Source organism: Fundulus heteroclitus, chromosome 2 (genome assembly GCF_011125445.2).
Source record: "Fundulus heteroclitus isolate FHET01 chromosome 2, MU-UCD_Fhet_4.1, whole genome shotgun sequence".
Taxonomy (NCBI): domain Eukaryota; kingdom Metazoa; phylum Chordata; class Actinopteri; order Cyprinodontiformes; family Fundulidae; genus Fundulus; species Fundulus heteroclitus.
In genome coordinates, this window is record NC_046362.1 from 21,972,171 (window position 1) to 21,984,981 (window position 12,811).

The window sequence follows — 12,811 nt, forward strand, 5'->3', positions numbered from 1 at the left end:
CTCAGTTCAACTCATCTGCCCAAGTTTTTTTTAAAAACACATGTACAAATATCTTGTTTCTTATTAGTATTCATCAGCAATTTCTTGTGGCGGGTTGATCTTCCTTCTCACACTGCTAGATTAAGTCATTCTCGTGTCCTGTATTTCACAGTTTAACTTCTGAAAGAAAATAACTGCAGATGGACAAACGCGATGTGTCACACAGACTGTAAAAGAGGGAAAACGCACTAAGTCTGAGTCATGGAGGACTGATTGATCCTCAGCTCATTACGGATGTGCAATTACACACACAGATGTCATGCATATGGCAGAGAAATGCAAAGCAAAACTAACAACCTTGGGGATAAGAAGGGGAGCAATTGGATCATGGGAGAAACAAAGTTAGAACAGAGGAAATGGTGAGACAGAGTCGAGTAACTAACGGTTTGTGCCTCGCAATTTTTTATTTGACTTTTATCTATCCAGCTTTCAAAACAAAATTACTGTTTAAACAGCAGGTCTTGATGCTTTCTGCGTAGTCTGTTGCTCGTTTTATTATATCTAAGAAGATCAAGGTAAAAGTTGGGTAATAGATAACTTTCTTTATTGTTTGGTATGGTAAAAACAATAATTATTAAAAATAACACACTTAGAATCAGTTATCAAACTAAGTCAAGGTTTTATACATATAAAAAATAAGGTAATGCAAAAAAAAAATAACTAATTAAATCTCTTTAAGACTTCAAAACTTTGCGTGAGTCTAATTGTAAAGAAATTATATTTGGTAAAACATTAAGTTCCATCTTGTCTTTGAAGTATGTTTTTCTGCTTCTGACATACAATTTATACAACAGACGACCAGATGGTATGAAGCATGCAAAATGTGCTGTCTGCTATTGGTCATCTGACTATCTGGGGATGAAGGTTCAGTGCTCTGTACATAATCGATTAGTGCCCCCAGGTGATTAGATAAATATTAGCTAAGTTTATTAGCAGATGCCTGCCATGTTGCCACTACAAGCATTCGGCATGCTGATGTGAGTGAATCTTTATCATTGCAGCCAGAGCATCTGCATAGTGTAGCAGGAGATTAACGAAAGGTTAAGTGACATTATCAGATTATTGCTGGAAATCACATTACGTATGCTACAGCAAATGGACTGAATTTCTATAGAACTGTCAGATAGACAGATGGGCAGAAAGACAATGCTGAGGAATTATTTACTGCATACTGTTGTATTGCTCTTATACGTAAGCCGAAAGTTTGATTTGGATCTGGATTTAAATTGGAATTTAAGTATAACTTGAATTAGTATTTTAGATCTGCATTTTAACACTCATTTCTTTTATACAATGCTTGTAAGTGTTGCTAAGCATTTTTGTAACAATTTTTGTATTTTATTTTGTCTTTCCTTTGAAGTCCTATAATGCACTGAAACTGCTGTAATTTCAACCTAGGTAGTACCGTGAGAATCTTATTCCAGCCTTCTGCTTGTAAAAATATTTTGGTTTTAAGTGTATGCAATGTAATATACAGTACTATAATAATTTATTTTGTTTTGTTTTCATGATTAAATATTGATTCTTTATTATAGGGATTCAAATTTAATGCAGATTGAATTTTACTTCTGTTTATCTGTTTGAGTATTAGTTTTACCAGTATTCTATTTGTTTTGATTTGGTTTCATTTCTTTTTATTTCTGTCATCACTATTTCTGGATTTTAGGAATCATACAGTACTTTTCGGAATTGTAATATCTCCTCCTCCTCCTCATCAACACGATTACTTTCCCCTAGTCCCAGTACCTACATAAATATGTACATGTATTTCTTTTCCATGTTTGGCCTTGTTTGGCTCATTATTTCTTTTCTGCTGATTCTTGTTTTTGTTGCCTCCTTTTTTAAGCTTATGTAAGGGACTTGGTGTTCCCATTGTTGTGTATGAAAAGTGCTCCAGATATAAAGACCAACGAAATCACGTTTACTCTTCCATCAGTTCCCGTGATTTGACTAAATCACGTTTTAGACTTCCATCAGTTTCTGTAATTCAGAGGTAAGACAACATGAAAATGTCTGTTTTTTTTAATATAAACAAACTATCACGCATAATTTTTTTTCTTTGTCCATATTTGATACGTATGCCTCTTTGGCAGAGTTAAAGGGCATTCTTAGCTACGTAAGCACATCTTTATGACTGGGACCATGAGAGTTCTTTCCAATACAAAAACAGTAAATATTAGCTGCTCCAAGGAAACTTTATAGATTGATTTCTATGAAATCCCTAAAACATCGTTCCATACCAGAGCAATGTCACGTATTGTCAAGTATTGTTATTTCTTAGTGGGTATGAAACACCTACATTGCATAAACAACAGCGTGTGATAACTGAAAAACAATCACTGACGCACACACTCACATAAATCCTCTATCTTATCATTTTTACAATTATTTGCTCTGCGTGACACTGGTATTATAGCAACATGCCTCACGCTTAAATGTAATTACTGACAGATTTGTGATCTTGATATCAATAATCCCTGCGAGAACGTGTGTGTCATTGTGTGTGTGCGCGTCCTGGCAGCCGAGCTTGCTGACTGTGCAGTCCAAGGTGAAAGGAGGCCACGCCTCAATTATCTCCGGTCTGCATTATCATCGCCTCAAACGGCTCGCTCTGCACAGCCGTTACCTCACGCGACCCTCCTCACGTTGGCTGCAGAAGAACCACATGCGCTCATATTTCAAACCACCTTAAATAATTCCCTCCCACCCTGTCCACGAGCCACCTTAAATGTCGGCCTAAACTCATCCGCTCGTGGCTTGCCCTCCCCCTAAACCGAACCGGGAGACAGTTTCCATGGAAACCACCAGTGAAAGTCTTGTTTTTTTCTCTCTCTCTCTCCTCTCGCTAGAGCTGAGGGCTGCGTCTTGTCTCTGTTTCCTGCCGCTGAAACACACACACTCACAGAAAGAGAGAGAGAGAGAGAGAGAGAGAGATTGTGTGTGTGTGCGTGTTTGATTTTAAGCATTCACATATTTGCAGAATTTGTATGAGCTGTGTATTAAAAGGCTGAACAGTGTTAGCATATCTGAATAACTAAAACGACATTGTCTTTTGATTCTAAATCTAATTCTTCATGTTTAAGGATATATTTGTGGCTCTAAGGGCCACATTTGCACAATTTGATCAGGCTCTATAAAAAAAAAAGTGTAAATGTGATCCCTATACATCAGATGACTTTTTCTGTCGGCTGTTCCCCTGACTAATGAGCAGAGACAAACACATGGGTGAGCTCATGTGATTGTATAAGGTAAAAATGTAAGCTCATAAAGACATTTAATTTAGTCAAAGAAAATTTCAATCAGGGTGAAATGCATGCATTTGACATTTTTAATGTATTAGATTATATCTGAATAGCACTGATTGCTTTTCATACAGCATCGTTAGATGAGTTTTGCAGGGAATCATAACTAATAAACTGAATTTAATTGTGTGAATGACATGACGATTTAGCTGTCCGAACAGATACACTTATGGTGAAAAGAAAGCCCACTGTCTATTATCTATAGGGTTTTAATGTACAGGTCTATGGGTAAGTAAATCTAACTTCAAAGCTGAAGTCCTTGCCAATATTTATTAAGCAAAGATAAAGCAAAAAATGAAAAGAAAATTATGAAAAGGATGTGTAAAACACTAGAACTTAATCAGGTGCTCTTTCTTTTTACTATAATTGCACACATTTATACAAGAAAACCAAATATTTACAAACGGCAACATTAAAAGGCCAGTATTAGATCGTATGTTAAAGAATATCTTCAGTCTGATATAGTGTAACTGCTTTGTTTACAGGTACTACGTGTTTTACCTTCACAATAACAGAAGATACAAAGCTTAAATCATTTTTCTTGCAAGGTTGACTCATGATATATTTAGCATGAATGCTAGGGGATGAATTGCACATAACTGACACGTTTCTTGCTCAATGTATCTTTTAAAAACACCACATGTCAGGGTCTGAAACGCTGCTTGATCTTTTTTATTGCGTAACTGATCAGCAATCCTTAAACGTTTGATCTCGTCATGATTTGGTCCACCTTTGTATGACTTTATAAAGAGGAACTGAAACAAACAATATAAAATCTCAATTAGTTTGTATCATACCTTATTTGTAAACTGCCTACAAAAAATAGTTAAGATAAATATTTGCTAAATTTCTGTCCCATCATCCTTCACCTCTGAATGGGTCCAGTCCAACTCACCCCATGCACTACTATCTGATCTGGAAAATAAAAGTTCCCTCTTCTCAGTCCAGTGTGACAGCAATTTGAAAGAAAAGTAAATAAACCTGAGATTAAATTTGCATTTAAAGGATTATGCCTATAAAAATCCACATCTCTCTCCTTCACTATCAGTCAGGCAAAGTATGGCAAAAAATAAGCAAGGACTACTACTATTCAGGTGGAGTTTGAACCTATCAGTGTCGTGTGCTGCAGTAACATGCGAATACACACTGCTGTCATGCAGTCTGTCTCTTGCAATGAAGCTACCAATCGTAGTAACAGCATTCCAGTGACTGTTTCCTCACTAATCCGTAGTGTAAACACCCTTCCTACTGGAGATGAAACTCAGGATCTCCGGCTCTAAACTACCGAGGTCAGTCCTCCTAAGCCAATGACGAAACAGATGGCAAACCAAGAGCCAGGGATATATTAAAAGTTAATAGGGCTGACCTTTTTTGGGGGTGTTGCAAAATAATTGACACAAACTAAAATATAAGATATAGCTTTTCTCTTTTGTGTGTTGTTTTTTGGAGGTAGTGGGTCTATTTTATTCACCATTCCACTCTTCAGTTTTCTAACAAAATCTGGCGTCTAGGCAAAGTATTTGTCATCACCTAGGCTGAGGTCGAGTAAAAATTACTTAAAAAAAAAAAAAACAGTTTCATGGTTTTTACGCAACAACCTAAAATCATGATCTTGTCTTTTCAAATAGTTCTAATAGAAAAGCAACAATTTCTGGTTATTGCTGGACTGCTGCTGCTAACATATTGCATACAAAACTATAACTGTTTTCTTTGAGCCAGCTGATCAGCAGAGCACAGCAACATGTGGGGGAGGGGTGGCACTGGTACTTTATGCTCAATATAGCCAGAGGAAACTCCACTCACACTCATTATTTTTGATATCCAACCACAATCTCAATAACATCCTGACTCCTAATTCTAACTGTAAATACAAATTATTATTATGATCAGATAAGTTAATTAGAAACTGCTTTTCTTTTACTCATAGACTAGGAGGGCTCTCAGGCTAACAGGGGCTTCAGAGGAGATTATGGTACCTCAAAGTGTTGCTGTAAGCCTGAAGTTGTGCATTATTATGTCTTCTAGGGAAAATGACCAATTAGAGCAGGATGAGCTTTTTAGTTGTTAAATAAAGAGACGCTGAAAGTAAGAAGGTGACAGGTTGCAGTGCAGCATGTGGGTAAATCTTTGTGTTTTTGAAGCTTCTGGCACCACGAAGACAAGGCTATCAACAAAATGCATACATCGTCTGAAAGTAACACAATGGAGCTATTAAACAAAACTCTATCATCTTTATGCCTTTTTGGGCGGATATTATATACCAGCTTAAACAAAAAGAGTCCATGTGAAAGAGAATTGCGGTTACCAACTCTAAGTTAGCCATAGTATATAGCTACAGGACCTGCAGATGTAGTTGAAGGTTTGTACCAACACATGAATGCATTTGTGCCAACACATTCACACAAGCAAACCTGTTCCCATATTCACCAAAATACAGCATGGGAGCAAAAGAGGCCTGGGAGACTGCACAAGGCGAAAGAGAATGCAGAATGAGGATGTGAGATGCCAAAGGAACGTGAAGCAGAAAGACCAGACATGCATGAGATGGAAGCAACAAAAAGGGAATAACAAGAGGGAAAAGGAAACCAGCAACTGATGAAAGCATGCCTGAATATCTGTCTGCTGCCTGCCAGAGGCTGTGAGACTGAGAAATCCTTCAGGCAAAGGGGCATTTAAAATCAGCACTACTTCTTCCTTATGTTGTCTGTTCATTTTATTATGTCGCTCCCTCTACTTTAACTATCTGACATCTTTCCTTCTCTGCATATATTTTATTTTAAATGCACAGCCAAAATAGAAACTAAAAAAAAAAAATGTCAGAACAGCATGCGACCAAAAAAAAAAAAACAAGCACCAAAACGATCAATCTAAGAACAGTCTAATAATTATGAACAAAAATCCCAAATCAAATCCTCGTGCCTGCTGGAGTGTTTAAACCAAACAATTTTGAAAAGGTGGGAATCCAGGGGCGCGGTAAGAGGATGTGATGTGTCATTCAGGGTATTCAGAAAAATTCGGCAAACAGCCATTGATTCAAAATCCTGTGGCAGCAGGCTCAGCTCAGAGAAATAAGTTCCTTTAACGACTACATCCCCCAAGACAGAAACACAGAAACCAAAAGATAGGAAAGACAAATCAACGTCAAAGAAAGAAAGAGATACAGAAAAGGAAAAAGAAGCTCTGCCTTCCTGCATGTAAAGAAACACGGTTGAGTCGTTTTGTGTTTCTTTTCAAGGCAAAACTGTATAGACATGTTTTTATCTTTCTGTTGAGGAACCACATCGGCGATAATCTCTGTGTATTGTAACACAGAAAAAAGTCCACTTTAACATTTTGTAGTACACTCAGTCCCACTTTGTTACCAGGAAACAATTTTGTCAGGCTGAATACAAAGCAAAGAATGAGGAATGAGACGATGACAAGAAGATCAGGTGGTGAGGTGAGCTAATATTCTATTCACCATTGCTTAAAACTATTTTTGATTCTCTTTAACAAGTAAAAGGCTAAAATGCATCAAAATGAGCCTTCATAGCAGATGAAGATCTGTGTGATCCTGCAACAGTACCTTTCCATGACGCAAGTATGACCACAATCGAATTATTCTCTACCATGTGGCGAGACTGGCAGCACAAACTGTTATACTTTCTGATTTTGTTTCTGAATACCAAAAGAGCAGAAGCAAAACTGCAGCTAACTTCTCCCAGATGTAAACTCATATAAGGCTTGTTGATCGTCAATGCGTACAAGAGATTATGATGCTGGGGCAAAATAAAAATAACAGTGCTTTGCACAAAAAGTAAGAAAGTTTGTGTTTGTTTGATTGTTTATTTGTTGATTCTTGGGAGAAAATCTTATATCATGTTTATTTCTCTTTAAATTTAGCCACATTTGAAGCAGAAATGCATTTGTTGGTTGAGCAACAGAGTTGAGTAAGTGGGTTTTGCCCATGAAACATCTCAGCAAATACAAAAAAAAAACATTCTACTATTCCCACTTATGTTTGCTTTATTTGACTGGATGATTGAAGTTTGATTAAACAATGTATTTTTGTGCTTTAACAATTTATTCATTATTCAATCATTTATTGAAACAGTAGAAGAACCATACACTACCCCACAATAGCCTTGCACCTCTTTGACATGCTGGTCACCAGCTTGGTCACACACTGCTGTGTGATGGCCGGTCATCCCTCAACCAGCATTTGCCACAAATCCACCAGTCTGGTTGTTGTGGTCTCTCTGGCACACACTAGCTGACCCCAAAAGTGTCCGGTGGGGTTGAGGTCAGGACTGCAGGTATTTCATCCTCTCAACCCCCAAATTCTGGAGGTAGTCTCGGAAAAACCCTACGAGGAGCCCTACGAGAGCATGGAATTGGCTGTGTGCTGTCTGTTCTAGATGGTCCATGTAGAAAAGTGTCGGCCATATTGTCCTGCAACCCTAGAAAGCAAATCTGAAGAGCACTTCCTACGGTTACCATGTGCTAACAGGATGAGGAAATGGTCTCCTTGTGAACGTCTGCTTTGGACTATCAACTTGCAACCTCTCTTTGACATCCTCCATCATCTTGAACTTCAATTTAGAGATTATTCTAAATAATGCTGCAACTTGGTTTTGCAGAAGGCCAGTTTGAATTGGACCAATTCAAATCAGTCAAATATGACATGCTTGGACCCTGGACATAAATATGGAATTGTAATGCATTCTTTTCAAATAAAAAAAACATTTGAGTGTTTCAGCAGACTCTAGTAATAGAAATTCTAGAATATAAAACTTTTTAAAGACATTTTTTTTCATGAAACTATAGTCACAGAAATACACTGCAGAAATTCCTGAAAGGAACACTTTTTAATCAGAGTATAATGTCAAGTCAGTTAAAGTTCTGGATTATTGATCTGGTCGGTTCAGCAGCAGAGAGGGGGTGTTAATCTGTGTCGGCTGTTTTGGTGTTAATTAAATTAACATCAGGGACACTAAAGTGGCAACAATGAGACGATCCTAAACAGGATTGGTTCTGTAGCTGGAAACCACAGACATTTTTACCTTGTTTCTTTGACTGCTTTTCATCAGTTTTGCATTAGACCAGAGTCAGTGTCACTACTGGCAGAATGAGGCGATACCTGGACCTTGCAGTGGTTGCACAGGCTGTCCAACTCCACCAGGATAATACATCAATATGCGCCATTGCCAGAAGGTTTAATGTGTCTCTCAGCACAGTATCAAAAGCATGGAGGAGATTCCAGGACACAGACAGTTACTCTAGTAGAGCTGGACAGGGCTGTCGGAGGTCCTTAACCCATCAGCAGGACTGTTATCTGCTCCTTTGTGCAAAGAGGAACAGGATGAGTTCTGCCAGAGCTCTACAAAGAGACCTCCAGCAGGCCACTGGTGTGAATGTATCTGACCAAACCATTAGAGACAGACTTCATGACGGCGCCCTAAGGGCCTGACGTCTTATAGTGGGCCCTGTGCTCTCTGCTCTGTACCGTGGAGCTTGACTGGTGTCTTCCAGACAACACCAGAACTGGCAGGTCTGGCGTTGGTGCCTCGTTCTTTTCTCAGATGAGAGCAGGTTCACTCTGAGCTCATGTGACAGACATGAAAGGGTCTGGAGAAGTGGCGGTGGACGTTATGTTGCCTGCAACATTGTTCAGCAAGATCTGGTTTAGTAATGGGTCAGTGTTGGTCTGGGGGGGGGGGGGGGGGGGGGTGTCCATGGAGGAACACACAGACCTGTACAGGATAAATGACGGCACCCTGACCGCCATTAAGTATCAGGATGAAATCATTAGACACATTGTCAGACCCTTCACTGGTGCAGTGGATCCTTGGTTCCTCCTGGTGCAAAATAATGCCTGGCCCCATGTGGCAAGAATACGGAGGCAGTTTCTAGAGGATGAATTAATCGATACCAGTGATTGGCCTCCATGCTCTCCTAATTTAAATTCAACAGAACATCTCTGGGACATCATGTTTAGGTCCAGCTGACGCCACCAGGTTTCATCTCAGAATGTCCAGGAGCTCAGTGATGCCCTGGTTACGATCTGGGAGGAGATACCCCATCATCTCATAGAAAGTATCCCCCCGATGTTGTCAAACATGCCCACAAGCATGTGGGGGACCATAGAAACAACTTAGAAACATTTTGAGTTGTAATGACAATTCAGCAAATTGGACTAGCCTGCTGTATCAGTTTTTTCAGTTTTACTTTCTCTGTGACTTTCGATTAATCCCTTTGTGGGTTGATTATTTTCATTTTCATCAAATGATGTGGCCTCCTCTTGTTTCTAACATCCACACTATATCAGTGTGGAAATTCATCAGGATTTTTTTTTGTCTGTTGTGTTTTGAAAGTGTTCCTTCTTTTGAACAGTGCAGTAATAAAAAGGTCACACAAAGTAGCTAACAAGCTAATTATTTTTTCTCAGCCAAAAAACACTGGTATTGTTTCAGGTGAATAAAAAAATAATTAGCTTTAATAAAAAACTAGGTATGCAAGTGTCCTCTGAACACTGTTAAACTGAGACATAAAGGATCTGTTCATTGACAGCAGCGGTGTCCACATGTTTTTCCGTCTGTTTTTGAATCAGCGCTCGGTGGAGGAGAGTAAGAGCCAGTTTATGCAGAAAACCGACTCAAGTTATTAGAATTCCCCTCACAGTCTGGCCCTGTACTGCCCAAAGGACGAGATTGGGAGGGATGTAGAGGGAATGTGGGGGAGAAGCCAAAAAGTGAGCAGAAAATTCAACAAAACGAGATTGAAAGTAGAAGTGGAGGAAGATCTGAGCTACGGGTATGTAGAGAAAGACTGAATGGATGGAAATCAGAGGAATGGAGGATATTGACGCAGATTCGCTTCAGTGAACCACATCACAAACTAATTTGTCGACCAAAGGCTGTGACAGAAGAAAAAAAATGGTCACCTTAACATATGTATCTGATTGCACTGCGTTTAAATATCTGACCTCTGCAAACTCTGTTTCATTAGCCACGAATCCAACTGCAATGTAATAAAACTAACAAAATGAGGATAATGAAATGGTTTTATTAAATACAATAATAATATAAAACATACAAATGACCAGCCATCAATTAATGAAGCAGAACTGTGCCATTTTGCCTACAGTCCACTTGAATTAAACCCGTTCAGAGCCGCAAATGTTGCCTGGCCTTTTGAAAAAAGACAAGTTATAATTTTTTATAAAGATCTACTGTAGGAAATATGTTGTCATCGTTAAAGAAACACCCTTTTATGTCTATTTTGAGGTTTGACAAAATAGGATGGACGGGGAGGTTGATATTTGTGGATAATAATGTAAAAAAAAAAAAAAAATCATAGTTTCCAACATAATGAAAACTTTTAGCATAACTCTCTTGTAAAAATTAAAAGCAATTATTCCAAGAAAAAAACTGCTAAAACCTGCATTTATTATCATTATTACATTTAAATACCATGATAAAAACATAATTCGTAGCATTAGTTATTAAGAGCCACTGTGGAAGGTCCAAAGGGCCACTTGCGGCTCCAGAGCTACAGGTTGCAGACCCCTGCTCTATGGAATCATAACGAGTTATTCTTTATTTGTTCATGAAATAGAACAAATAAAGAATTAATTTGTTTCATGTGGCCAGACATTCCTCCAAAAGATGTCAAAATGCGGCAAACTGTACTTTTCTACTCAGTTGGACTTCACTTGTCTAGTTCATTCTGTCTGGACGTAAAAACGTTCCTTCAAAAGTGGACGAAAACTTCCAGAGGACTGAGACCAGCAGCAAACATTTCAAACCGCTGGGTGTTTGTATGATCTCATCCTCCAGGAAGAAAAAAAAAATTGCGCTTGAAAAAGACATCAGGTGTAGAAGCAGCAGGAAATGCATAGACAACATACTCCCACAGATTTTCCAGAGAGTTGACTGACGTGAACAAGAACCAAAGCTTTTAGGGGAACAAAAAGACTCACCATCCTCCCTGCACTCCTCGGGTGGCTTTGCTTTCTTCGCTAGTCGCGGATCGAGCCACGATGTAGTTTTGGTGTTGTGACTGGAGGTGAGGTAAAGATGAAGATTATAGGGGGGGTGGGAAAAAAGTGCAAACAGAGGTCAGAGAGACTGACAGGGAGGATTAAAACAGAGCAAAATAAAACAACACTTATGTCTTACATGTGTCTGTTTCTGCATGTGTGAAGGGGTGAGGAGGGACAAGGGGATATCTGAGGTAAACTGAATGCCCATTAATCCACTAATCAGCCTCCAGCTACTAATTAGCAAGGGTGAGAGGAGTGTTACTTCAACAGGATACACACACACATGCAAACTTCTGCATTTCTGTGTGTGTGTATGTGTATCCTGTTTGATTAGCAGTGCTAAAATCACATCAATTATTCAAGAAGAAAGACCAGAGCTATAAAATTTACACATAGCCATACATAAACCATGACTTTAAAGTGTGTGCATCACATTAGGTTTATTTTTAACCATTTTATTTTGTCCACCTTGGGTATATTATCCAAATCTTATACCAGTAATCAACCACATATTGGGAGTTTTACAGTTTTCATTTGACCAGTAAGAAGTTAACTTTGCATGATGCTGAAAAATGAAACAATGCGTATGTTTAACTTGTAGACATCGTTAAAACATTGCAGAGGGTGTTGAAATGGCTGGACAGAGCTATTGATCTTTGGATGGTAATACCAAAGAGCATACAAACACAAAAGAGCACCAGCGAGCGGTGACGCGAGGCAGAGTGCGATCATTTCTGCTCAAACTTGAGACAAAGTGACTCTTTAAGCATCTAAGCATCTGCTCTTTTTTGTTACCACACTGTGACGGCTCTGGGGCGACTCCACATGGGGAGAAGCGGCATCAAAGTGAAGACAAGCGTCTTTCTTCCGGGTTGAAAAATAGCACCAAAAAACAACTCCATCCATCTTCTGCTGCTTATCTGGGGTGTAGCAGCTTCAGTAGGGAGGCCCAGACATCCTTCTCTCCAGCCACTTGAGGCCAGCTCTTCAAGGGGAATCCCAAGGCGTTCCCAGGACAGCCGACAAACATAGTCCCTCCTGTGTGTCCTGGGTCTTCCCCTGGGCCTCCTCCCGGTGGGACGTGCCCGGAACACCTCACCAGGAAGGCGTCCAGGAGGCATCCCAACCAGATCCCCGAGTCCCCTCAACTGGCTCCTCTCGACGTGGAGGAGCAGCGGCTCTACTCTGAGTCCCCTCCAGATGGCCGAGCTTCGTACCCTATCTCTAAGGCAGATCCCAGACACACTACGGAGAAAACATATTTCGGCCGCTTGTATCTGGGATCTCGTTCTTTCGGTCACAACCCAAATCTCATGACCATAGATGAGGGTAGGAACATAGATCGACCGGTAAATCGAGAGCTTCGCATTTTGACTCAGCTCTTCACCACAACAGACCGCTTTACACCCGCTTCACAGCAGAGGCCGCACAGCAGACGCCGAAAGAT

General features: G+C 39.5%; 1 protein-coding gene across 14 annotated transcripts in view; it reads right to left on the reverse strand.

Annotated features, from left to right (window-relative positions):
- LOC105935574 (membrane-associated guanylate kinase, WW and PDZ domain-containing protein 2) overlaps nucleotides 1-12,811 on the reverse strand; it is a 156,255-nt gene that overhangs the window by 58,828 nt on the left and 84,616 nt on the right. For all 14 annotated transcript variants that reach the window (XR_002428972.2, XM_012876054.3, XM_012876059.3 and 11 more), the window contains exon 6: nucleotides 11,302-11,381. Coding sequence is in view for 13 of the 14 variants with exons in the window: in XM_012876054.3 (XP_012731508.2) it covers nucleotides 11,302-11,381 (80 nt within the window). In the remaining variant the exon portion in view is untranslated. The remainder of the gene's footprint in view (nucleotides 1-11,301; nucleotides 11,382-12,811) is intronic.